Source organism: Gymnoscopelus microlampas (genome assembly GCF_963454915.1).
Source record: "Gymnoscopelus microlampas genome assembly, chromosome: 21".
NCBI lineage: Eukaryota > Metazoa > Chordata > Actinopteri > Myctophiformes > Myctophidae > Gymnoscopelus > Gymnoscopelus microlampas.
The window spans coordinates 40255397-40282548 of NC_139958.1; the positions used below are offsets into that span (position 1 = coordinate 40255397).

The 27152-nt window shown below is 41.7% G+C and overlaps 1 protein-coding gene and 1 long non-coding RNA gene across 2 annotated transcripts; both read right to left on the reverse strand.

The window, feature by feature from the left end:
- Positions 1 to 451: 451 nt before the first annotated feature.
- On the reverse strand, positions 452 to 16868 carry ankrd55 (ankyrin repeat domain 55; the record flags this gene model as incomplete). Its single annotated transcript, XM_084047287.1, has 11 exons — positions 452 to 723; positions 819 to 920; positions 1502 to 2151; positions 3590 to 3757; positions 6536 to 6720; positions 7364 to 7492; positions 8191 to 8251; positions 10755 to 10864; positions 12447 to 12577; positions 13973 to 14092; positions 16829 to 16868. The coding sequence occupies 11 exons, from the start codon at positions 16866 to 16868 to the stop codon at positions 452 to 454; spliced, it is 1968 nt and encodes a 655-aa protein (XP_083903413.1).
- A 6290-nt stretch (positions 16869 to 23158) lies between these two features.
- On the reverse strand, positions 23159 to 26430 carry LOC311038157. Its single transcript, XR_014600017.1, has 3 exons — positions 26279 to 26430; positions 24009 to 24121; positions 23159 to 23281 (listed from the first exon to the last, which is right to left on the reverse strand). It is a non-coding gene; the product is annotated as an uncharacterized lncRNA (long non-coding RNA).
- Positions 26431 to 27152: the final 722 nt, after the last annotated feature.

Below are 27152 nucleotides of genomic sequence, written 5' to 3' on the forward strand. Positions count from 1 at the left end.
ATTCGACCAATTTGATATTAAAAGTCATTAAATTGTAACTTTAGAAATGTGCAGATACCCTGTATACACATACTGTATGTTGGTTTGTTTACTGTTGAGTGAGAAAACAATGTTGCACATTAAGCTAATCATCTGGGGACCCCCCCAAAATAATTTGGGGGCCCCTTTGGGGTTCCCGGCCCACCGTTTGGGAACCACTTCCTTCAATCGCCGTTTCTCAACATGGGGTCCGGGGACCACCAGGTGTCCAAATGGATGGACCTTCACGGTTCTGCTACTCTGAGAGAGTAGATCGGAGTCCCAGCGATAAAAATGTTAGCAAATTGAATTGAATTGAAAAAGGTTGAGAATCACTGCGTTAAATCACATTTGAAGTACAAGCAGCTGCAGAAGAGTCACAGCAACACATTTCTCACCCATCAGGTGGCACCATTGGAGTTGTGTGGGGATATCAAGTGGTACCATCGGAGTCGTCAGGGACATGTGTTGTGGGTTTGGCCACGGTGGCACTGTGTCTCCTCTGGGAAGGGATGGCAGGCAGCACCTGGACACTTCTCAGGGGCTCCAGGAAGTAGCACCCTGACTGACCTTGGGACAAATTTGACCTCTGGGACTTGGAGTTCACGGGCGGCGGGAGAGCTCCTAAACTCGGTCCGAGGGAATGTAGGCGAAGGGATTTGGACTTTTTTACTCCTTTAGAAACTTGGTCCGGCGGCAAAGAGACTGTAGAGAGACGGAGAGAGACAAATGTATGGATATTAACGTTGGAAACCATCATAGTGTCCCAGAAACACATGCATGTATGCATGGACACTTACATCGATGTGTGCAGTGGTCTCTAATGGGAGCCAGGCAGTTCCTTGTTAATGAGGTCTCTCTGGTCTTTGTCCTCTCTAACGGTAGCAGCTGTGTGTTTGGCGCTGGAATTCACAAAGAGCTGAAATGACTGAAGGTGCAAGAAAAGCATGAACTGCAATGCAATGAGTGGTGATTTAATGGCACTTTGGCCAGGTCTAGCCAACAGCAATACTGTTGGCTAGACGACTGTTTCTCAACATCGGGCTCCGATACCACCATGGGTCCAAATTGACCTTTACAGGTCTGTAAGCCGTAGAGTGTACAAATGGAAGAAAAATGGACCCTTCCACGTCTGTAACTGTGAGAGTGTACAAGTGGAACATTTGGGTCCATTTGGTTCCATTTGTGTACTCAATTAACACTGATGATTTTACAGTGTAGATTAGGGTCCTAGAGATAAAAACAAAACTTTTTTTTAAATCAAATGGTGGTACATGATCTAATGTATATCAAACTGGGGTTCCTTGAAATTCGAAAGATTGAGAAAACCACTGCTGTGCATAGTTCTGCATACCAAACAAAATGGCACCAGAAATGCAAGTCATACCATCGTTTTAATCAGTGTGAAAGTGTTCTACGGTGGATTTTTCTATTGACTTTATCTTTTAGGTTAATTATGTTATGTCTTGGAAGTGTTGCTTACCTGCGTCGTTCTTCTGGCCATACAGAGTTTGGGTGGGACAGAGTCCATGCAAGGGGCTGGGGGCCTCGGGCGTGGCGGGTGGAACCCACGGCCTGTGACCTGAAACCGACTTGTCAGAGTGCGTCTGCCAGGCGTCCCTCGCTAAGGCCCGCCCTTCTAACTGTCCGTCAAACAAATCATGCTGGCTCTTGCTCCTCATCGACTGCTGGGCACCCGCTTTGTGACACTGCTGCGCGGCATTCTGGGAACAGGCCAGCAAGGCGTTCCCCAGAGTTATAGGTGGAAGACTTTGTGTGCGGATGGGCGGCAGCCCCTTACAGTGTTTGGCGGGCTGATTCTGTGATTCGCTCTGTTGCGCATCTTTAAGACGGTCCTTAAGGTCGTCCTTAAGCCCCTCCTCTCCCCGCTCTTTGGCGGCGGAGGAGGAGGAGGCGGCGTCCATGACACAGTCAAACATGGCAATGATGTCGTCCACCTCAGACGTTTCGTCCGCACAGTTCCCATCGCAGCTTGGGTCTCTCTTGCGGCCGTCGCTGCGATCCTTTTTCCTCTTGCAGGAGAAGATCTGGTTGAGCGAGCGGAACTTTCCCTCACTCTTCTGGCCTTGCTCACTCCCCTGGGAAGGTGTCTGACGTCGGGCCGAGTCTAATCTGTGGATTGTGTGATTGTGAAGTCATTTGATGTCTTTTTCATTACGCCCAGCTTCGCATTGAAAGCCCCATTCATATTTGGTTGCACGATGGCGTCGCGCCCTGAAAATAGCGGACTTGCAAGCTAACGCATCACATGAGCTTGTAGGTCTGCTATTTTCGCTGAATGTTTGGCCCAGAATAGGGACGCTAGGATTCACGTGGTTAATATGGCTTTATTAACAGTGAAATAATTCAGGGTTTTTTAATAACAGTTGTCTTTATGAACCGCTGATAATACTGAAATAAATAAATAAAATAGACAAATAGACCAAACCAAAAGCAGGATCTGAAAACTGGAACTGGAACTGAAACTTGAGAGTGATGCCATTTTGGTTCCAGAAATAACCATGTAAGTTAATTGTGCTATTAAGAACCCTTAAATGGGCATGAAACCCTATAAGCGGGTAAAAACATGGCAGGCTGCACACTTCACAGTGATGTAAGCAACACAGCTGCAGCTAATCAAATTAATATTGGGTGTGTTAGTTAGGTGTGTCAATACTGTCTATCATGAATGCACATTGGCATGGCCATGGCCGTGGCTCTGGACGCATGAAAATCGAACGCACATATTTAATTTGTTTGGTGCAGCGGTGTTGCCTACTAGTCTGCCATGTCTTCAATCTGCTGTAGTTTTTAACCTGAACTGGAAAACAAACCGGTGTCCCCCAGGGGTGTATACTTGGCCCCCTCTTTTTCCCTTCCATACCAAATCTCTTCACAAAAATAATCCACAAGCTCACAATGTGTCATGTTGTGACACCATGTGTCCCCAAGAATAGGGATGCTAGTGTGTAAGTGGTTAAAGGTGCATCAAAGAACCATAGAAAATTGCTCTTTGAGGCACGATTTTTGGTTCTCTAGATCAGTGGTTTTCAACCTTTTTCATATCAAGGTCCATTATTTAGTCTGCATTTGAGCCACGGACCACCATTTCAGATTTTGCTTCTCAGACCCAAGACTTCGAATATTTTGTTGTCGTTGGATACGATTATGTCCACAATTCCTTGCTGATGTTGGTGCCATAGGAGAGATAATAACAGGCAAACGTCGATCAAAATAACAATTATTTAATTAAGTAATGCAGATGTTTGACAATAATTTAACTCTTGAGAGTGTAAAATGAAACCAAATGGACCCGTAAGGGTCCATTTGGTTTCATTTTACACTCTCAAGAGTTAAAGATCTATAGGGGTCCATTTGGTTACCAACTCTCATTTAGCTGGGGACCACCTGGAACCCCCTCAGGGACCACTGGTTGAAAACCACAGCTCTAGATTCTAGAATCTGAGGATCATGAAGAACCATTCACAAACTAAATGGTTCCTTATCAGGTGATGGTTCTTTGTGGAACCATTATTAGCCTTTTAAAGAACCATAGTGTTTCTGTGTATACCTGTTGACATCAGAGAGCAGCTTGATGGAGGCAGTGTGGCCGCAGTACATTGCATATGTGAGCGGAGTGTTTTCATTGATGTCTCTGGGTGTCGTTTCCACTCCCAGCTGCAGTAGAGCCTGAACACACTCCTGTTTCCCTGCTGCTGCCGCCCAGTGGAGAGGAGTCCTATAGCAACCACGGAGCACGGAGCACACAAAAAACATGACTTATAGACAGTAGGTCAGGTAGATATGGCTACTGTACACAAAACTGAATCCAGGACGTATGGCTTGATCTATAGAACTGTTTCCCAACCTGTGGTTTGGGCCCTCCTTAGGGGCACCAAATATCACAGACCTTGTGAGGCCACGTGAGGCCTGTTTGGAGGTCTGTTTGGAGGCTGGGAACCCATCGCCAAATAAAAAGGAAAAACAGCGCCCTCTGCTGTTTTTTAGTTATTCACTTGGCTCTGGGAGGAGCTCAACGAAGCACCCGTGCGTGCGCAAGGAAACCGGGGGTTTTGGTCTGCCTTCAGCCTTTCACTTCCGGTGGTGCGACTATGTTTTAATTCCCACTAACAATATTTCTCCACGGAACACTAACACCAATTCTCCCAAAGAACATGGATCGTTTTGGTTATAAGCCCACTTGTTTCTATGATGAAAGAGCAATTTAAAATGTTACTAGCTTTCCGTGGACTTGTTGGCTTCGAGGACGCTATTGTTAAATGAGTTTCGGCTTGTTTCTAGTGGGGATGGAACGGCACACACGTAAATCCCGCCCACTGCATTTGATTGGGTAAAGCGCGGCCTGCTTCCTAATCTGATAGTACGCCCACTTGTAACCAATGCGCACGGGTTGTCAACGCGGCTACCGACAGATTCAAACGCAGAGCAGAATCTGTTCTTGAGAGATTAGTTTGGAGGTAGTGCAACATTTTAAATATGTTGCACAAAATCATGAAACTCACTACGATATCCTTCTTTTTTTGTATTAAGAGTAGACAATAATTTTTCCGCCCCAATTTAGTCAATATGCCAATTAATTCCTCCCCACACACATTACTGTGTTGTCACTGCTGTCGTATCCTACTGACTCACCTGCCAGTGAGGAGCCCCCACCGGGAGGACGTAGACCCTTCGTCCTACTCCTCCCGCCCAACACTCCCTGCTGACAGGTGCCGCCCCAGCCATAGTACCAATATCACCCTCCCCGCCCAGCTTCCCTCCCCCGAACATGAGCCAATTGTGTTCGCATAGATGCCCGACAAAGCCGGATGCACCAACGGTGGATTCGAACCCACAACCTCCGTGGTGGTGGGCAGGGACTTTACCACAGATCCTTCTATAAAGCCACGAAATCTCTGCATGTGTATGTGTGTGTGCGTGTGATTGAGTGTAGCTGTCCTTTGCGATTCTCGAGAATCGCCGGATTGATCGACAACAAACTTGCCGTGTGGTGCGGCCAAGGACCCAAGGGAGTGCGGTGCCTGGTGTTACCATAAGGCGATTGGATAGGCGGTTGTCGAGAACCGGCTAATCCAACCGATATGCCCATATGAAAATTCGGTTGTCCAGAACCACCGATCTGACCGCCCGGTATGCTAATATATGGGCATTCTAACAGATGGGCATACTGATGACATCAGGAACTCTACATATGAGGCATTAAAGTGACATGGACAGACATATACTGTACAGAGATCTCCATAAATGGCGATAATCAGACAGTACAACGTAATCTGCAGAACAAAGTAGTGCAGATCACCCTTGAAAACTACAAAAACACTGAACCTGTGCCTTGTAGTGCTATAAGACCTTGAAACTTTGCGCATATAGCAGATAATCAGGTTTCAAGATGACTTTCATCACCAAGAAGACTACTTCTGTTTTGATATTTATATTAATATCTAAATGGATTGTGTATTGTGTTGAACTGGCAACGATACAAATGAAAGTGTTGCAGGGTACTGCAAACACTCAATAAGCCAGTATAATGTTATAAATAATATAAACCATTCAGTCGTGATGGTCTACAGGCTACAGTCACTCCTAGAGCCAATAGAATAAATGATCAAACTACAAAAACAACCATTCACACCTTCTGCCGAAAAAGGAATACTATTAAAGGTCATTGAGCCTGAGGATATTTTGGAACACAACTGCATGTTGTCAGAAACTTTATTTCGTTAAAATACGTTAACTATACTTTTCCTGTACATTTCCAGGGTCAGGGGCAGACACTTGCGACTAAAAATTGTGTTTAGTAGTGTTAAGAGAGAAGTTGTCCACCGTGGTGCATCTGGCTTTGTCGAGCGCCTGTACGAACACGATTGGCTTGTGTTCGGGGGAGGGAAGCCGGGCAGGCAGGGTGATATCGGTCATTGCACGTACTCCTACGGGCCGGGGCGGGCACTTGTTCGTTGGGGAGTGTTGGGCGGGAGGAGTAGGACGAAGGCTCTACATCCTCCCGGTGGGGGCTCCTCACTGGCAAGTGAGTCAGTAGGATACGACAGCAGTGATAACACAGAAATCTGTGTGGGGAGGAATCAATTGGCATAACGACTAAATTAGGGAGAAAAAGGGGTAAACAATAATTGGCTACTCTACATTATAATAACAAATCACACCCTGTGTGAAGGAAGTGGTGCCTTTGATGAGCCCCGTGGGGGGAGTTTGTGTTGTCATCAATATTTGTTTATAGCCCAGCCAATAAGAATACAGAGGGACGGACGGACGGACGGACGGACGGACACACGGACGGACACACGGACGGACACACGGACAAAGTCAGATATAGAGCGGTTGGCACCGCTAAAAATTGAAATAAAAAAGAGAGAGAAGTTGCGAAAAACACATTCATGTGGATTGGTTATTGTGAAATGTACCAGTAAAAGATTATATCAAAAATAACTGTTGATTAATTAAACAAGTTATTACATAATATGACTTAAAAAAGGTTCACCTTTCGTCCACGTCCAGAGCTTGCAGGTTGGTCTCGCTGAATCTGGCCAGCTCAAACAGGATGTCGCTGTAGCCGGCCGCGGCGGCGATGTGAACACAGGTCTTGCCGTTTTCGTCGTCGTAGTTGATGACAGAGGCACCCAGCGGGTGATCCAGGATCAGTGAACACATGTACCTGCTGCCGCTCTGTTGAGAGACACAGTGGTGGAAAGTAAGTAACTGCGTGCATTTACTCAAGTACTGTACTTAAGAAAAATGTGAGGTACTTTAACTTTACTTGCGTATGTCCATTCTTCAATACTTTATAATTATAGTCTGTCACATCTCAGAGGCCCATAGTGTACCTTTTACACTACAATTATTTTAAAACCTTTGTTACTAGTTGCTTTGCAGATTCAGATTATTAAGTTCTATTTTATGCTTCATCTATTTGAAAATAGCGGATCTACAAGCTCAAGTTTGTAGATCTGCTATTTTCGAAAGATTTCGACCAAAAATGTAACTTTGAAAAAACTTGAGAAATTCTGCATGAGTACTTTCACTTTTGGTGCTTATATTATAAGTTATACATACGTTATACATTACAGTATATTTTAGTTCACTCAATTAATTACATTGTTGTCACATTTGCACATCCAGCTGCCACATGGCCTTTAACCTCTTTCAACTTGGTGTCCCTTTTGGTCATGTAGTCAAACATTTTCAAAAGTGTTTTTCAAAACACAGTGTGTTACAAAGTAAGTACGTACAAAATAAGACTTAAACATTTTCTACCGCCACTTGCCATACCCACCCAGCCGGTAACGGCTTCAAAACAGCAACACGGTACCTGGACTGCCCAGTGGAGGGCGCTCTTGAAGTCTTTGTCCACCAGCGTGGGATCCGCCCCCTTCTGCAGGAGCGCTTGCACGTGTTCGGGACGATTATGGAAGGACGCCCAGTGTAGAGCTGTCATCCCCTGTACCCAACACAATGTCCCCGACAGTACTCGTCCATTAATCTGCCCCCAATGTCATACCCTGTCACAACACCAAGCTGCCATACCCTGCCATCAACTCACTCATTCACTACTCTGTCCCCAACACGATGCCAGCGTCTATAGGCTCTATTCACAGCAGCCATATTATGAAGACATTCACAGGTGTTACCAATGATACCAATGAAGGCTCTGTTCCATTCTGGTCAAACAGAGTCAGGGTTGCTGATATTGTGCATGTTGGCCCACTGGAAACACTCTGCTACACCAGTGGGTCTACAGTTGGGGTCCAGGGACCCTCATGGGCTTCCAAATGGCCCCTTACAGGTGTGTAACTCTGAGAGTGTACAAATTTGTACACTCTCAGAGTTATGGGGGTCGTGGAAACCACTGTGCTACACTAAATGGAACAGAGCCTTCATTAGTATCATTGGTAACACCTGGGAAGGAAGTGATAATATGGCTGCTGTGCATAGAGCCTAGTCATTCATACAGTTACAACCAATGTTAAATTGGTTGTAACTGTATTTGTATTCTTGCTCTGTAAAGCACTTTGCGCTGCATTTCATGTCATGAAAGGTGCTATACAAATAAAGTGTATTATTATTATTATTATTAATATTCCTCATAGAATGAGTCAGGATGTTTTGGAGTGTGGAGTGTGTTGTGAACGTTCCTACCTCGTTGTCCTGGTGGTTGATCTCACATGCCATGGACTGCTGCAACAGCACCGACATCAATCTGGGAATTACAATTGGAGTGTGCTATTAGTGTGAGTAGACATCAAACTAAGAGATATCAGCCCCATGGAAAGTGTCATGTTGTTAGTGTCAGTACTGAGACACATCAGCACCATAGACAGCACCAGTGGTGTAAAGTAACTGAGTAAATTTACTCAAGTACTTTACTTAAGTACAATTTTGAGTTTTATTTTTTTACTTTACTGGAGTATTTCCAGTTTTCAGTACTTTTACTTCTACTCCACTACATCTCAGAAGCAAATATTGTACTTTTACACCACTACAATTCTTTGAAAAATGTAGTTACTAGTTACTTTTTAGACTTTGATTATTATCGCAAAACACACTAACCACTTCAGCCCTGTATACATTTCGGCCATTTGAAAATAGCAGATCTACGACGCATTGTGAGCTTGTAGATCGACTATTTTCAAAAGATTTGTTATACATTTTGAACTTGTGAAATGGGACATTATGCACATTGAGCACTTTTACTTTTGTACTACACTAAGTATATTTTGATACCAATACTTTTGTACCTTTACTCAAGTCAATTTTGCAATTCCGGACTTTCACTTGTAACAGAGTATTTCTACATTGCAGTATTGATACTTTTACTTAAGTAAAACATGTGATAACTTTTTTCCACCACTGGACAGCGCCATGCTGTTCGTGTCAGTACTGAGACAAATCAGCACCATAGACAGCAACCATATTGTTAGTATCAAATAGACCAGTGGTTCTCATTGTGGGATATGGGGACCCCCAGGGGTCCTTGAGGGTGTTCCAGCCAGGGGGTTCCCAGCAGTAATATAGCATCAACATCAGTTTAAACATTTTAACCCTATACACATCGGCTATTTGTAAATAGCTGACGTGTTGAGAGCTTGTAGATCTGCTATTTATAACAACACAAATCGTAAATCATTTTGAATATTTTTTTAAAACATCTTAACAACACAAATCTTGTGTGGGAGTCCCTGGCACAAAATACTTACAGGGGGTCCCCTGGCACAAATACATCATTCATTTGGGGGTCCTCAACATTAACCCATTAAGACCTGGAGCGCATCTGTGTCACTTTAAGATTTCTTTGGCTATTCAAAAATAGCAGATCTACAAGCTCATAGCGCGGCACCGAGTGCCGCGTTATGAGCTTGTACATCTGCTATTTTTGAAAATGATATTTATTTATTTTTCAAAAAAATATTTGAATCGGCCTCAGGTCTTAAAGGGTTAAAAAAGTTTGAGGAGCCACTGCAGTAGACGTCACACTGGGAGACATCAGGACCCTGGACAGCACCTCTGGCTGCGGGACGCCGATAGGAAATGACTACAATGGTATTGATTGCCAGGGAAATGACTGTGCCCCTTCATGCTCCCAAGTGGAAGAAGCGTATTTATTTTTGGCGATGCCATATGTCCTTTCCTCTAGTGCCACCGTCAGGCCTTTTGTTTGAGGAAACTGGGGGAGATTTACAGGCCTTGGCAAAGGTCTTTTTTCTGTACTAATTGCTTTCCTTGCATTTAATTAGCATTTCGTTATGTAACATTTTCAAATATTAATTTGCTTCATTAAGATACTATCAAGTTTTACATATTGCTGATCATTTATTAGCTCATTTGAATCTTGATAACATACATTCTTCTTAGATTACGTTTCCGTGAATATACTTCTTGGATTATATCTTTTTTCATTAGTAGAGTTCTCTAAATCTCTGCAAATTACAACGGAACTATGGATGACAGACGGATAATGATGGTATATGAATATCTATGTATGATTTGTTGTGGGTTTGTGTCTTATCAGTTACTGTCACCAGTACTGGTGTAACTACAGTCCAAGGTATGTTCTAGATCAGTGATTCTCAAATTGGGGTCGGGGGGACCGTCAGTGGTGCTTACCCCAGGGGGTCCAGATCTACAAGGTCAAAATGCATCGCATCAGCTTGTAGATCTGGAATTTTCAAAAAATAAACATTTTAGGCTTATTTATTTTTTTATCTTGAACAATAGGCTCTATTCACAGCAGCCATATTATGAAGACATTCACAGGTGTTACCAATGATACTAATGAAGGCTCTGTTCCATTCTGGTCAAACAGAGTCAGGGTTGCTGATATTGTGCATGTTGGCTCACTGGAAACACTCTGCTACACCAGTGGGTCTACAGTTGGGGTCCAGGGACCCTCATGGGCTTCCAAATGGCCCCTTACAGGTGTGTAACTCTGAGAGTGTACATTTGGTTCCATTTGTACACTCTCAGAGCTATGGGGGTCGTGGAAACCACTGTGCTACACTAAATGGAACAGAGCCTTCATTAGTATCATTGGTAACACCTGTGAAGGAAGTGATAATATGGCTGCTGTGCATAGAGCCTATTTTAACAACACACAATGTTCTCTTATGGTGTTCCCTGGCAACACATCTCTGCAGATGGGGGTCCACAGGCAAATACATTTCAATTTGGGAGTTCCTCGGCGTGAAAACGAGATGATTGTTTACTTGAGGTCAGTCTCGGCGGTGGCAGCGTGGAGAGGCAGCCGTCCGTTCTTATCAGGAATGCTTTGTTTGGCTCCGTTACGTAACAGACACACGCAGCCTTCCAGCCAGCCCTGCATGGAAAAACACACAGCAAACACAATAATACTATGACAACAGAGGTGGAAACTAAGTACATTTACTTAAGCACTGTGCTTAAGTACAATTTTGAGGTATTTGTACTTTACTTGAGTATTTCCAATTTCCAATACTTTTACTTCTACTCCACACCTTCTCAGAGGCAAATATTGTACTTTTACTCCACTACAATTATTTGAAAAATTGAGTTACTAGTTACTTTTCAGATATAAATGATTATATTATGAAACATGCATGAACCAATTTAGCTATATTTTATACATAGGCCATTTGAAAATAGCCAATCTGCAAGCTCACAACGCGTCGCGATGCAACCGGATGCAACGCGTTGTGAGCTTGTAGATCTGCTATTTTCAAATATTTTAGTACTTTTACTTTTGGTACTTTAAGTACATTTTGATGCCAATACTTTTGTACTTTTACTCAAGTAAATTTTGAATTCTGGACTTTTACTTGTAACAGAGTATTTCTATATTACAGTATTGGTACTTTCACTTAAGTAAAGAATTTGAGTACTTTTCCCACCACTGTATGACAATGAGCAGGGGTGGAAGAAGTACTCAGATTGTGGAATTGCAATTGTAAAAATAGTAGAAGTACTCGGTTACTAGTAAAATAGCTGTATTCAAAATATAAATAAAGTACTCACTATATGCAGAACATATCACAAAGGTTTCTAAAAATCTTTTGAAAATAGCAGATCTGCGAGCTCATAACAACTGCTGTGATTCCTGCTGATATTGTTTTCTTATCAGTGTAGTTAAAAGCTAAAGTGTTTCTGTAAACATTTTTAAATTGAACCACATAGTACAGCCTATGTCTGTCGCCAGAACCTTAATAACAATAACCATAAAGAAAATGCATTCACAGGCTATGTTTTTCAAAAACAAATATAACATACTTAATGGGAAGGACTAATCTTTCTGTTTTCAGTTGTCAATATGTGACCCCACCGTCACCTTCCCGTCACCCCATTTGTGGTCCCAACCCATAGTTTGGGAACCTTTTTTTGATTGAATACTCTATTATTATGTAAACAGCACGAGGTACAGTCAGATATTTAGGCTAAAGGGACCCAAAAAAAAGTCCTGGGCACACCCCGTTAAATTCCATTGTGGTCCTATGTATTCAATTAATCAACATAGCATAAAAATAACACAATAATACATATCATCTCTGGTCTAGATGCCTGTCAATGCGTTTGGTGCGAATGTGCTGTTGCTCATCTAACTCACCAGCAGTGGTGGAAAAAGTTCTCAAATGCGACGCATTGTGAGCTTGTAGATCGGCTATTTTCAAATAGCCTAGGTATAAAATAGGGCTGAAGTGGTTAACGTATGTTTTAGAATGTCATAACTTATATCTGCAAAGTAACTAGTAACTTAAGTTTTCAAATAATTGTAGTGGAGTAAAAGTATAATATTTGCCTCTGAGATGTAGTGGAGTAGAGTAAAAGTATGGACAATTGGAAATACTCCAGTAAAGTAAAAAAAATACCTCAAAATGTTACTTAAGTACAGTACTTGAGTAAATGTACTTAGTTACACCACTGCTCACCAGGTACGTGGCGAGGGACAGGGCGGTGCGCCCACAGGCATCTTGGGTATTAATGGACGCGCCCATCTTAAGCAGCAGCTTGACCGTGTCCACCTGTCTCCCCGAGACCGCGTGCATCAGAGGGGTGGAGCCTGGAGGCGTGTGCACGAGGCGTGGTTAGAAAAAACAAACGTGGATAAGTCACGATGTCCTGTCAAACTAGACAGACACAAACAGTAAACATCCTCAGTGTTCATTTATGCATTTGTAACTCTGAGAGTGTACAAAATGTAACCAAATGGACCTGTAATGGTGCATTTGGTTGTAACGAAAGCAGCACAAAGTCAGAAATGCAGACCCTAGCACTAGGCTCTATAGACAGGTTTCCTGTTAGTAAACATGAGAGGAATATGACCGCGCAGAGGAGGGGAAGCCTATGGGTGCGTTTGGAAATTACGCACCGGAGCACACTCGCCTATTAGTTTGTATTGGCCAGTGCGCTCACTGCCGCTCAGGGCTGTATTTTCGAACGCGCCTTTCACCCGGGCATGCGCAGATTGCGCATTCTGCTCTGTGATGACGTCGCGCGGAAATCCGTCTATTCACAGCAGCTATATTATGAAGACATTCACAGGTGTTACCAATGATACTAATGAAGGCTCTGTTCCATTCTGGTCAAACAGAGTCAGGGTGCTGATATTGTGCATGTCGGCTCACTGGAAACACTCTGCTACACCAGTGGGTCTACAGTTGGGGTCCAGGGACCCTCATGGGCTTCCAAATGGCCCCTTACAGGTGTGTAACTCTGAGAGTGTACAAATGGAACCAAATGGACCCGTAAGGGTGCATTTGGTTCCATTTGTACACTCAGAGTTATGGGGCTCGTGGAAACCACTGCGCTAGACTCGAACAGAGCCTTCATTAGTATCATTGGTAACACCTGGGAAGGAAGTGATAATATGCCTGCTGTGCATAGAGCCTCTTCACACTCCCTCTACCCCTTCCCTTTATAGCGACTGACCAAGACATGGCTTCATTATCTTGGCCATTTGTTCTCATCTTTTTGTTACTTATACGCTTGTTTTTCCTGACCACAATGTTAAGAATGCAATTTAGCATGCCAGTTAAACAGGTCCTATAGGTTCTTTGTTTACCTGTAACCTATAGTTTCAATGTGCATATTATTATGTTTTGATAGAATATTGTTTAGACTGATGCTAGGTTCTTGGCTTTCCTGTGAGCCTAGTTTACTGAGGTACTACACTGTCTCTTTGCATTCTATTTTTGTGATTACCTTGCTTATTGTATGCTTTTCCCTCTTACAAAAGTGTTTTTTTTTATATAATCTTTCACCGATATATTTTTCAAAATATTTCACATGTTTTTGGCACTGTCACTGCCCCCCGGCACCAGAAATGTACCATAAATGTATTTATTTATGTCTTTTAAAGTTAATAAATACCGTTTCTGATATTGCTGTTGTTGCTTTCTTAGTAAGTAAGTAAATGCACTTAGTTACTGTCCACTACTGAGTGTTATTTCATCACCTTCACCATCACAGCACTCCAGAATGGAGGGATCTTCTCGTATGATTGATGTGAGCGTGTTGACGTCCCCGCTGGCTGCTACTTGAAACACGACATTCAGGTCCATCTCCTCAACACAATCTAAACACACGGAGAGTGACAAATAAAGTGGACTGACCTGATTCTTAAAGGAGCACTTCGCCCATTTTCAACCTGATATTCATATAATTGGTCCTCACTAATGCTCATTATGTCTGTCTCCTCACTCTTTGTCTCATTGGAGGGCTGTGGACAGTTCAGAATGAAATGTCCACAATGACAACAAACCGCTCTGTTCCCAATGAAAAGCGTCAGAATCCGCCCGCATAGGCCGAATTAAAGTTAGGATACGGTCACACCAAACTTTAATTCTGCCTATGCGGCGGATAGGCAGAATTAAAGTTCAGTGTGAGCGCACTTTTATGTCAGTTTTATTTGTTTGTTTTCATTTTAATGTATCTTTAAAGTGATATTTCACTTTCAAATGAAATAAACAATAAGAAATCTACCAAAAAAAATGAAAAAAAGTAATTGAAAAATCACGGCCCCTCACGTATTAGAAGGACATTCTAATGCATGAGGGGGCCGTGATTTTTCCATTATTTTTTTATTTTATTTTTTATATATTTTTATGTTTATTTTATTTGAAAGTGAAATATCCCTTTAATTCTCTTTTATTATTGTTTTAATTAACATTATTGCATCCACTGATTTTACTTTGCTGTTTTATCTCTTTATGGCTATCCTGCTGCTGTTTTTTTAACTTGTTCTGTAACCCTGTTTGGAAAAGTGCTTTACAAATAAATTCATAATCATTATCAATATGATCATAATTCTCTTCCTGGAAAGTTAGCGCGCTGACATACTGTATATAAGCCATTGTTCTTGCATCAATAATAATAATAATAAAACAATTGAAATCTGTGAAACCAAACTTGTCTGCCGATGGTGTTGTTGGTAGGAAGGTTTCTGAACTGTCCACAGCCCTCCTCTGAGACAAAGACCACCTTTAAGGGGAAGTGTCATTACACCAATTATGAGAGGAGAAAAGGCCCGGCCGGGATTGTTTTGAACATATCGATTGGGGTTCTATACTTCTATTCACATACATTCGTAGATGGAAACACACATTATTTGTAACTTTCTTACCCCCATCATCGATCAAAACATACTGTATAGGTCTGTTGTCCTCTAGTGTGTACAAAGGTACACAAACCTATTACAGCCCCCACATCCGATTTCACACTCATTGTTGTCTGTAGTCTACAAGAATCAATCAAGAATCAGAAGGTTTCATTCGTCACTCACTTATACAAGTACAGGCAGCGAAATGTTGTTGGGAAGTGTTCTGCAAAAAATGTTGCTAACATTCTAACGTAATAATATATTATGGCAAAAAAATAAATAATGATTTAATAAAAATATACAATGAAAGATATACAATAATGATGAAATCTTGTAAATTAATGAATGAAGCCATCTAGACGGTAAAAAATCTCCACTGCAACTGCTGGTCGTGGGGTGGACCCGTTTGTTTACAATTGGATCACTGATTCGGCCTTTAATCTGTTAAAATCAATTTAGGAGATTAAGTCATTGATCACTGACAGATGGCTTACAAATAACTGGAATTTGAAAATAAAGGAAATGCAAGGCTTTTAAGTCAAGAGCATGTGAGGGCAAATCATTCGGTGTGCACTTCAAATGAATGATCAGTTGTTGTTATTTTGCATGTCTAAATCAGTGGTTCTCACACACTGGGTCAGGACCCGTTTGTGGATCATGGTTTTCACGATTTCAAATTTTAATTTTTAAAACATTTAATGTTTTAAATAATTTAAATAAATAATGGTTTTCGACATACAGTACAAGATTTCCACCCAAGAGCAACAATATCAAATTGGGGGTCCTTGAAATAAAAGAAAGGTTTAAAATCACTGGTCTCATATGATGTTAAAATATACATTTCTCATGTAGTATAAACATAAGTATGTGTATAAAGCAATAGGCTATTAACCACTTGAACCCCCACGTTGTGAGCTCTGTAGATTTGTAGATTCACTGTGGTCAAGGAGTGGTTGAGACAAGAGCTCCACTTCTTGACCACATGTGACAAATAAGAGAGGAATACTACCCCAAATTCATGAAAATTACACAAAATAAAGATCCCCTACTTAGGTGAGAGAGCCGAATGTTCAGGGTTGGCAGCAAAATATGTTGCACCCTGCCACAACATGAGGGACAATGGGTGATACCATGGTCTACTACAGTTGATTAACTTATCTTATCTGTATTATTTGTTCTTAATATGTATTATTATCATTTTGTATCATAGGCTACCGTATGTCGTTAATGCTTTGGCAGTATGAGAATGCTTGTCATGCCAACGAATCATATTTGAATTGAAATGGTAGACTTGGTGTGGAGGGAAAAGGAAAGAAAGGAGGGGCCTAGTACACAGCCCTGGGGGACACCCAATGCTCAATGAATTATAATAACGGCTTTAAGGGGTTAAAAAAACCAAACAAGCGTCTCCTCCGCTCACCAGGTATACCAGAGGCTAAAGTACACAGGGTTCCCATGGCAACGGGAGGCAACTCCATTCTCCATCCCCCACCCCCTTGCCATAATGTACGTGTACGCTGCTATTGTGCCGTGCCTGGGTCCATATTGTTGTGTGTGTGTGTGTGTGTGTGTGTGTGTGTGTGTGTGTGTGTGTGTGTGTGTGTGTGTGTGTGTGTGTGTGTGTGTGTGTGTGTGTGTGTGTGTGTGTGTGTGTGTGCACTGGCTGAGGGTGTAGGCTGTTCTTTTTTCTTCTTTTTTTTTGAAGGGTCTTACCTTTGTGGTGGTCGAACACAGACGAGGTGCTGAGCTCCATCCCCGACGGCGTCGTGTGAGCAACATGCAACAAACAAATAATACTACCAAGACGCTTCTTTATCTGAGAGGCTGGCCGGCCGCTATATGCGCCACACTGACGGCCATCCTTATGGGGTTCTTCTCTCCTCTTCTCTCTTCTCCTTCTCCTCCCGTCTGCTTTCCACCGCTGGCTTGAATGACTACTCATCCATTGTACACATCACAACAGGGGAGGGGAGGAGAGGGAGAGAGAGGGAGAGGGAGATGGAGAGGGAGGGAGGGGGAGGGAGATGGAGAGGGAGAGGGAGAGGGAGGGAGAGGGAGGGGGAGAGAGAGGGAGATGGAGAGGGAGGGAGATGGAGAGGGAGGGAGAGGGAGGGGGAGAGAGAGGGAGATGGAGAGGGAGGGAGATGGAGAGGGAGAGGGAGGGAGAGGGAGGGGGAGAGAGAGGGAGATGGAGAGGGAGGGAGGGAGGGAGATGGAGATGGAGATGGAGAGGGAGAGGGAGGGAGAGGGAGGGGGAGAGGGAGAGAGAGAGAGAGCGAGAGCGAGAGAGAGAGGGAGGGAGGAGAGAGAGAGAGATATGAGACAGTTTGAAACACAGAGAGAGAAAGAGACAGACAGACAGACAGACAGACAGACAGACAGACAGAGTGAGAGTGAGAGGTGACAGTTTGAAAGACAGACAGACAGACAGACAGACAGACAGACAGTGAGAGAGGCGACAGTTTGAAACACAGAGAGAAAGAGAGATAGAGATAGAGAGAGAGACAGATAGAGATAGTGACAGACAGACAGACAGACAGACAGACAGACAGACAGACAGACAGACAGACAGACAGACAGACAGACAGACAGAGAGAAAGTGAAATTGATTGGTGATTGTAGATCTCAGAATGTTACAATGGAAGCTTCCTGCCTCCCCATGAGAGAGAGAGAGTTCAGGGTTGGGGGCGGGGGAACTCCGGTGTTTGAGTGGGGTATTCCCACTCAAACACTGCAACCTGCCTACCCAATCGAAAGTTTGGATATTTTTTTTAGGCCAATGGAAATATAGCAGAGAAAATAATAACACAATTTCTAACTTCAGATTGGGCAGGCAGCCTACAACCCACCTACCTCCACAGTAGCCCACTGCTCGTGTTCTTGCAACTAGCGGTGTTTCACGTTCACAACCATTATTAATCGCGAAATAGGCTCTATTCACAGCAGCCATAGTATGAAGACATTCACAGGTGTTACCAATGATACTAATGAAGGGCCAAGGCTCTGTTCCATTCTGGTAAAACAGAGTCAGGGTGCTGATATTGTGCATGTTGGCCCACTGGAAACACTCTGTTACACCAGTGGGTCTACAGTCGGGGTCCAGGGACCCTCATGGGCTTCCAAATGGCCCCTTACGGGTGTGTAACTCTGAGAGTGTACAAATGGAACCAAATGGTTTACGGGTCCATTTGGTTCCATTTGTACACTCTCAGAGTTATGGGGGTCGTGGAAACCACTGTGCTACACTAAATGGAACAGAGCCTTCATTAGTATCATTGGTAACACCTGGGAAGGAAGTGATAATATGGCTGCTGTGCATAGAGCCTATTCCTGGGCTGACATTGTGAAGTTTGGCCGGAAAAGATCTCAAGTGGTAGCTCAAGAAGCTAAGAAAGCATCCGCCCAAATGAAGAAGAAGAAGGCTGTTCGGCCCAAACACAAGACTCCTGCCAAAAATGTAAAGAACTATGCCAACACTGGTCATGCAGATTCACCTGTAAGCATTGTTGTGGGCAGAGCTCATAAACATGTGTGCAGCCTACTGGTGCTGCCCCAAGACTAGTCCACAACATTGTCCTTCTCAAGAACAGATTTTTTTTTACAATGGTAAAGTATAGCTTGCCTGACTAGTTTCCCAGTTTAGTTTAGTTTTCCCAGGTCTTAGCCTGCGACACTTTCTTAAAATTCGATTTTTGCCACGGACATACATAATAAGTGGTCAATAATATTAACAGAAAACTTAGGCAGAGAATGGGGAAGGCTAATATTTGACCAACTATTATAGGCTATATTATTTTAAGGACCAGATGGTCAACGTTATCATGTAAATAACAGCAATTAAATGCTCCGACTGTAAACAATAATGCAGCTATGATGCAAAGACAGTAAAACACTGACAACTAAAATTACCTATCTGTCTCCCCCCTCTCTCTCTCTATTTTTCCGTCTATTTCTGAGAAAACGTTTGTATTGCCAAAGCAAAAGTGGAACATAATCAAAACAAAACAATGTATGTACAATTAAATAAGGTGTGTTCTCTCTCTTCTATCTCAGTGGTTCTCAACCTTTTCAGGCCACGGCCCCCCAAATAACCATATTTAAACTGGGGACCCCCCAACATAATCATATTTGAACTGGGGACCTCCCAAAATAATCATATTTAAACTGGAGACCCCCCAAAATAATCATATTTAAACTGTGGACCCCCCACCCTGACAAGCATTTGGAATTGTAGGAGTTAAGACATTACATTTAGATTTGACTTGGTTCCACACATAACTGTACAAGCTCGAGCTTGCATCTGCTTTTTTTTTTTACTGTCATCTGAAGCCCCCCCCCCAAAAAAAAGAATAATAAAAAAGAATCATGTGGGGACCCGACCCACAGGTTGAGAAGCCTCTCTCTCCCAACACAAGTCTGCTGGCGGAGACTTGTGTTGGGAATGTTGGGAATGTTCTAATTCTTATGTTCTAATTCTTACAAAAAATAGAACATGTTACTGTGTCATAGTAACATGACACAAGTGTCCTATCCGTCTGTATAAGTGTCCTATCCGTCCTGTCTGTATAAGTGTCCTATCCGTCCTGTCTGTATAAGTGTCCTATCCGTCCTGTCTGTATAAGTGTCCTATCCGTCCTGTCTATGTAAGTGTCCTATCCGTCCTGTCTGTGTAAGTGTCCTATCCAATTGTTACAGTATCCCCCATTTCTCAGCCATTTTGTGATTATTCCTGTCTTACCTCACTTTGAAAGAGGCACAGACTCTTTCAAAGTGACACATGTATATATAGGCCGCTATACGTCACTAGCCAATCAGATCACACTATTTCACCGTATTGTCACGTGTCACGTGAGGCTTGACCAATGTTAGTCCCAGTTTCAGAAAGTGAAAACAAACTCTCCTGGCGGAGACAATAAATAGCTTAGACAGGATTAATCAAGAACAGTACATTCCAGTACAAACTGAGATCACAGTTGATGACACAGTGCAACTAACTCTTATTATGCAAACTGAAGAAGCTAATCATTGTCTGCAAACCGATGAAGAAGCAAAGGCGCAACGCCAACAGGAGAAGGACAAAGCTAAGAAACAAAGACGAAGAACACTCGCAACTGAAAATGACAAAGAACGAAGACGAGCAGCTGACACCGCAAGGAAAAGAAGGCCCTGGTCACATTGTCAATCATATAACAGTAGTAAGAAGAGATGCTTTAGATCACTTAAAGAACTAGTAGACGTTGAAGTTGATGAAGCTGCTGCTGCATATCTTAAAAAAGATGTCACAAAGTGGACCCAATTATGTCTGTTTCTCCTGCGAACGAATGCTCTACAGAGAATCAGTGGTAGAGTTCAAACTTTCAAAGTACAAAGCAACAATAGATACTGTAGATCTCCTGCACAAAGACCCAACTGCTATAAATCAAAATAACACTTGGATCTGCCACACATGTCACCACTACATTAAAAGAGGAAAACTCCCTACACAAGCTTGGGCTAACAACTTATTACTGGATGCCATTCCCAGAGAACTGCAGGATTTGCATCCTTAGAAGAAAGGTTGGTAAGTCAATGTATTGCCTTCATGAAACTTGTTGGCTTGCCAACAAGTTGCCAACAAGTTCAAGGCAATCCACAGTAATGCAGTCAATGTGCCATCTGACGTACACACTATCATCAAAGTTCCAATCTTGGAATAAATTCCAATATTTGCTGGCGGAGACTTGTGCTCCGAGGAGCACATTTTCTAGTTACTCTTTCTTATCAACTTTTAAGTATTTTTACTATTTTTTTCAACTTTTAAGTATTTTTACTCATTTTGAGTACTTTTAAGTATTTTTACTCATTTTGCGTACTCTGAAGTACTTTTACTCAAGGTATTTGAGTATTTGAGTGCACGTGTGCAGTGCTGGCTTGTGTGTGTGTGTGTGTGTGTGTGTGTGTGTGTGTGTGTGTGTGTGTGTGTGTGTGTGTGTGTGTGTGTGTGTGTGTGTGTGTGTGTGTGTGTGTGTGTGTGTGTGTGTGTGTGTGGGGTGCATTTCGCCTTTCCGACATGTCGCCTTTCCGACGTTAACGAACCCTATACCTAACCCTAACCCTAACCCTAACCGCACGCGGAAGCCACTAGTCGGAGTGGCGAGATGTCGGAATGGAAGGAGAACCCCGTGTGTGTGTGTGTGTGTGTGTGTTGCTTCTTTGCCGTGCTCATACGGACGGACGGACATAACATACGGACGGACAGACACACGGACAAAGTCAAATGTAGAGCGGCTGGCACCGCTAAAAAGGTTGTAATGCTTGCTTGCTTGCTTGCTTGTAGGCCTACTCCCCCACTAATTAACTTGGGGTCAGCGAATTGTCCTCTAGTTTCATATCCATTTGACATTTAAAGGCAGAAAACGTGCATTTAGTCAAATATCTCCACTTTCCCATGAGATTAAGACGTACTTCATTCTCTCCACTTCTCCAGTGAGCACACATGGTAGGCTATGGGGCGCACCATTGACAGGTGCTTTGATGTTGGTGCGGACACGTGTTGCAAGCCTGCAAGACTGCAGGTGCAACCTATTAGGCTAATCATGCATTGTGTTAAACTCATGACACTATAACCAAATAAATTCATAAAAGACTCTGACTCTCTGAGACACAGGGAAACTTGCGTAGTTTCTTTAAAAAATGCCATTTTTTTGGTCTTTTATTTTTTGAAACAATTTTATAAACAATAATTCTGGTCCAAAAAAATGCATGTCATCAAAATAAAGGGACTGTTAAAAAGGTTAAAGTACTATATTCTGATAGTAATCATTGTTACAGAGCGTTTGTTTGGTCACAGGGGTCTCTCCTGCTCTTTAGTAAACATAATATAGTACATTTTCAGGTAGGTGACACATTTTAAGCCAATCCGAGAGAGCACTGAAAATGCATTTTCTGTTTAATAAAGAGCTGGAGAGACATGGGAGACTCATTTTACTGAACAAACACTCTATAGAAATGATTACTATCAGAATATAGAGATATTTAACACTTATTTTAACCTAAGTAAATCACTTACCCTACCTTTAACTTCACAGGCCTGCCATATCAACTCCAGCACTCATCCGAACTGATAACTCAAAGAAAATTAAATACACTTTAATACAGATTAAATGACTCCTGATAAAGCAACTTGACCCTAACAATGGTTAACTAAATGTAGGCCTATATGAACTCCAATCAGTAACCTTTCCATCAAACTTGCAATAAACAGTATGTTAATCCAAATAACCTCTGATAAAGCATCTTGATCGTAACAAAGGTTAACTAAATGTGTGTGCACCGCAATAAGTAACCTTTCCATACATGACATGGCAAAGTGTCATCAGCGTGTCATAGCAGGGGGCGGAGTCAGCGATGAGGGAAAACATTGATTCACTCTCGTTAGTTACAATGGGAGTTGGGCGATTTTCAACTCAGATTTTTTAAAAGAATAGCTATTTTTAAATGAAATACTTTCCTTCCATTTGGGGAACAACAACACCATCATCCATAGTCTCTAATGTCGTTGTCTTCAACAACTCTTATGAACGTGTACCGTCTGTGGTGAAGTAAGTAGGCTACATTTTATTTGTAGAGCACTTCTCACAGAGAGAACTCACAAAGTGCTTTACATACAACAGAAATAAAAACACAGCATGAAACATTCTAACGATTAAAAACAACAAAAACACAAAAAGCAACAAAAAAAAATAATAGTCATAATGAAAAAAAAAAAAAAAGACAAATGCTTCTTTAGGCCTAAACAGTACTGTTTTAAGTGGTTCTTAAAAATGCCTTTTTTTGTCCCACGGGCGAACTTCAGTCGCGATGCGACTCGTTGTGAGCTTGTAGATCTGCTATTTTCAAACATTTTAGTACTTTTACTTTTGGTACTTTAAGTACCTTTTGATACCAATACTTTTGTACTTTTACTCAAGTAAATTTTGAATTCCGGACTTTTACTTGTAACGGAGTACTTCTACATTGCAGTATTGATACTTTTACTTATGTGTAAGTAAAAGTTACTAATGTGTAATAGTGTGTAATTGTGCGTGCATGTGTGTAATCTCCATGTTATTCACTGGGCTCCAGCTTGTTTTTTGCAGACGGAGGCAACTTTGTGATGACAATATTCATCATCCCAAAGGTGGTCACCTGTTATATAAATGCAAAGATAAAGTTGATAATTAAAATTCTTTACAGACACATTAAGTATTATATTGAGTTGTTAAAGGCGTTATTAGTGATATGAAATTGTTTTGTTGAAAGGTTAACCCTTGCATTGTTACCCTTGCATTGTTTTAGAAACCTGCATACACTTTTGGTGTTAGCGGGTAAAACTTTACCTGTGATTTAACTCAGCCCAAAATACTCTTTTTTTCCCCCATTTATTATTTTCTCCCACTCCCACCTCATAGCTGACTTGTTATGCATTCATATCCATGTAAACACTTTTTAAAATATTATTTTGGGTTAGGTGTTAAAATAGCTGTTTCTGAGGATATCATGAAGCCTTGTTCCAATAAAGAAATGTAAAGGGTACTTTTGACCTATTTAAACTTGAAAACGGTAAAAAAAACAATGTTGAAGGTTAAAGGTTGATGGCGTCGCCAAAAACATTCCCTCACAATACGGGGTCAATGATTATCATCAGAATATAGAGCAATTCAACATGTATACCAAAATAATAAATACATTAATTCAGAATATTTTTTTTGTATATACAGTATATATATATATATATATATATATATATATATATATATATATATATATATATATATATATATATATATATATATATATATATATATATATATATATATATTTGTATATATTTGTATTATTATTATTTTATTGAATTCAGATTGTTGAGACTTACTTGAATGATTCATTTCCATGCAGTGCTGTTTTCCCTCAACGTTGTTAGGTTCTCCCTTGCGCCAGTCAGTGAAGGTCATTGGGCGACCCGTCACTCCACAGCCAGACATCCTCCTAGATGACAATATAAGTAACTTCATAATAAATCAATACAATAGAATAGAACATGTCACCATTTAGATTTCTCAACCGGCCTGAAACGTAAAGACATCCATGAATGGACCGTAAATATAAAAACTCACCAGTCATCACTAGGCTACTGCAAAGATCCAATCGGAACTTCCACAGTGCATGGTTTCCACATTGTAAAAAAAGTGAGCTTGAGTGAGCCCACTTCTTAGAATCCATTCATTCATCCGTTTGTTTTGCACAACAATCACATGCATTTCTAGTCGTTATTATTATCAAAAGAATAATGACTTAAGTGAAGTAAAAGTAGTCTTCATATATAAAAAAGAATTAGAGTAGACACGTTCTTTCTCTTGTAATAAAGTGTCTAGTGAAAAGTCAGATTAAACAAGTGAAATTGGAATTGATGACACAAATACATGAGCAGACAAACATGGAGCTGGATCACTATCAAAATGAAGCTGATAAATGGGTACTCTCTGCTGATTGGCTGAAATGTTGTCACCTGCCTGAAAATGTATTTTCTGTTTATTAAAGAGCTGGAGAGACAGGGAGACTCCTGTGACAGAACAAACACTCTATAGCAATGATTACTATCAAAATATAGAGCTTTAACCTTTTAACGTAAAGCTTTTTGTTTTAACCAAAAAATATCACTTACCCAACCTTTAAGCAAATAGGACATGCATTTTGATAAAACATATGGGTAACAATGAAAGGAACAAACATAATGTAACCAAATCGTTTACTCCATTACATTTGTAAACTAGAAAAAGTGCTCCTCGGAGCACAGGTCTCCGCCAGGTCAGGTAGGCTACTGTGGCCTCCTGGTGGCGCTATAATAGGCCAACGTGAAAAGGGTGCCATTTCTTCTTAGGCCTTGCACGACAATCGGACACTGACTGCATTCATGATTTGAGGCATTTTGTCAAAAACATGTGTTTTGCTGAATTAGACCTGTTGGTGGCGCTATAACAGGCCAATGTTAAAAGGGTGGCATTTGTTCCTCAACATAGTGTGAATGTGCGTGCAAAGTTTGAGCGCAATTGGACGGTGCGTTCATGATTTGCAGAATTTTGTTCAAAACAAGCCAATAATGCAAACTTTAGATGTCAATCTTAGCCAATCAGTATGGAGTATGAAAAATCAAACACATCCGTCGTGATCACATGACTATAGAGATCATGTGTACCGATTTGCGTGAAATTTGGATACAATTGGAAGGAGTAGTATAAAAAAATGTGTTTTACACAAGTCGGCCTCCTGGTGGCGCTATAAAAGGCAGATGTGAAAAATGCAGGGCAAAGGTTTTTCCTTGACCTATAGGGAGTGTGCATACAAAGTTTTACACAGATCGGTGCAATTATAGGTAAAAACACGAATCGGCCTGTTATAGCGCCACCATGAGGCTGATTTAAAAATGTTCAAATGGTAGTTCTTCCTCGGCCTAATGGGAATGTGCTTGCAAAATTTCTCGGAAAGTGCATGCTGTGTTCATGATTTGAGGCATTTTGTTCAAAACGGAGCACTCCTGCAAACTTTGGAAGACATTTTTAGCCAATCAGGATGGAATATGAAAAATCTGAAAGACCCGTTTCGTTTAATGACTGTAGAGATACTGTGTACCGATTTGTGGGATTTTTGGACAAAATCTGTAGGAGTACTGTCAAAAAATGTGTTTTGCACAAATCGGCCTCCTGGTGGCGCTATAACAGGCCCCTGTGAAAAATTTGGGGCAGAGGTTCTGCTCTGGTATCCAGGGAGTGTGTGTACACAGTTTGGCTGCGAGCAAGCCAACGGTGCCGGAGATTAGCTGTACACAGACAGATCGAATGACACACGGACACACGGACACACGGACGGACGGACAGGGGGTAAAACATACTCTCTCGCCATGCCTTTCGGCCTGGCGGAGACAAAAAGTATAAATAAAATTAAAAATTAAAAAGCCTTCAGAAATATACTTCAAAACATTACTTAAGAACTTACTTACGAGTAAATATAACTAATTAGGTCTCCCTCTGACAATGTGAGGACAATAGACACCATCTTGTGTTGTATAGTAGGTGTATGTTGACATCCAGGTACAGTATCAGTGTAATTGGAGGTAAAGTTTCATCAAACAGTTTATTGTTACTGTACCTTTGTTGCATCGTAGCCTCCAATCCACGCGCAAGTCATTGTACCAGTTGTGGAACGGATCAGGTCTTGAATGAATGTGTGCTCTGCTTTGTTCTGTATGGATGCAAGGTTTCCACCCTGAGACAAACAGTTTTCCAACAGAAGAGAATAAACAGAAGACAAGAAAGACTATTAGTCAAATAGAAAAAATAGACACAGACAGACAGACAGACAGACAGACAGACAGACAGACAGAGTAAAAGACAATGTTTTGTGTATTTCATAATATGTTTGTTCATTATAATTACCTCTGCATCAGCCCAAGCCATCGTAGTTCTTTCAAATTTGTAACAGTTACCAAACAAGTCATTCCATCCATTTGGGCATCTTGCCCATCTCTTGACGACCACATGCTCTCCTGAAAAGACAATGGACACTTGAAGTTAACTGTTTGAAAGCAGCAACAACAACAACAGCAACAACAGCAATTCATTCCTAGTCCATACATGCATTTCCACACACTGTCAATGACTACATATCCCATAGAACCACGGTATTACCTTCCATCTGAGCTATGGACCGTGGCTGCATATATCGCGTTCGTTGCCACCCATCCGAGCTATGGGGCCTTTACCGTGACTACATGATCTATGGCGTTGCCATCCATCCGAGCTATTTTCACTACAGATGCTGTGGTGAAAATGCTAATAAACAGGATAATAAATATGGAGAAAAGTGGATGACAACGAACGGATGGATGGCTTGCACACACACACACACACACACACACACACACACACACACACACACACACACACACACACACACACACACACACACACACACACACACACACACACACACACACACACACACACACACACACACACACACA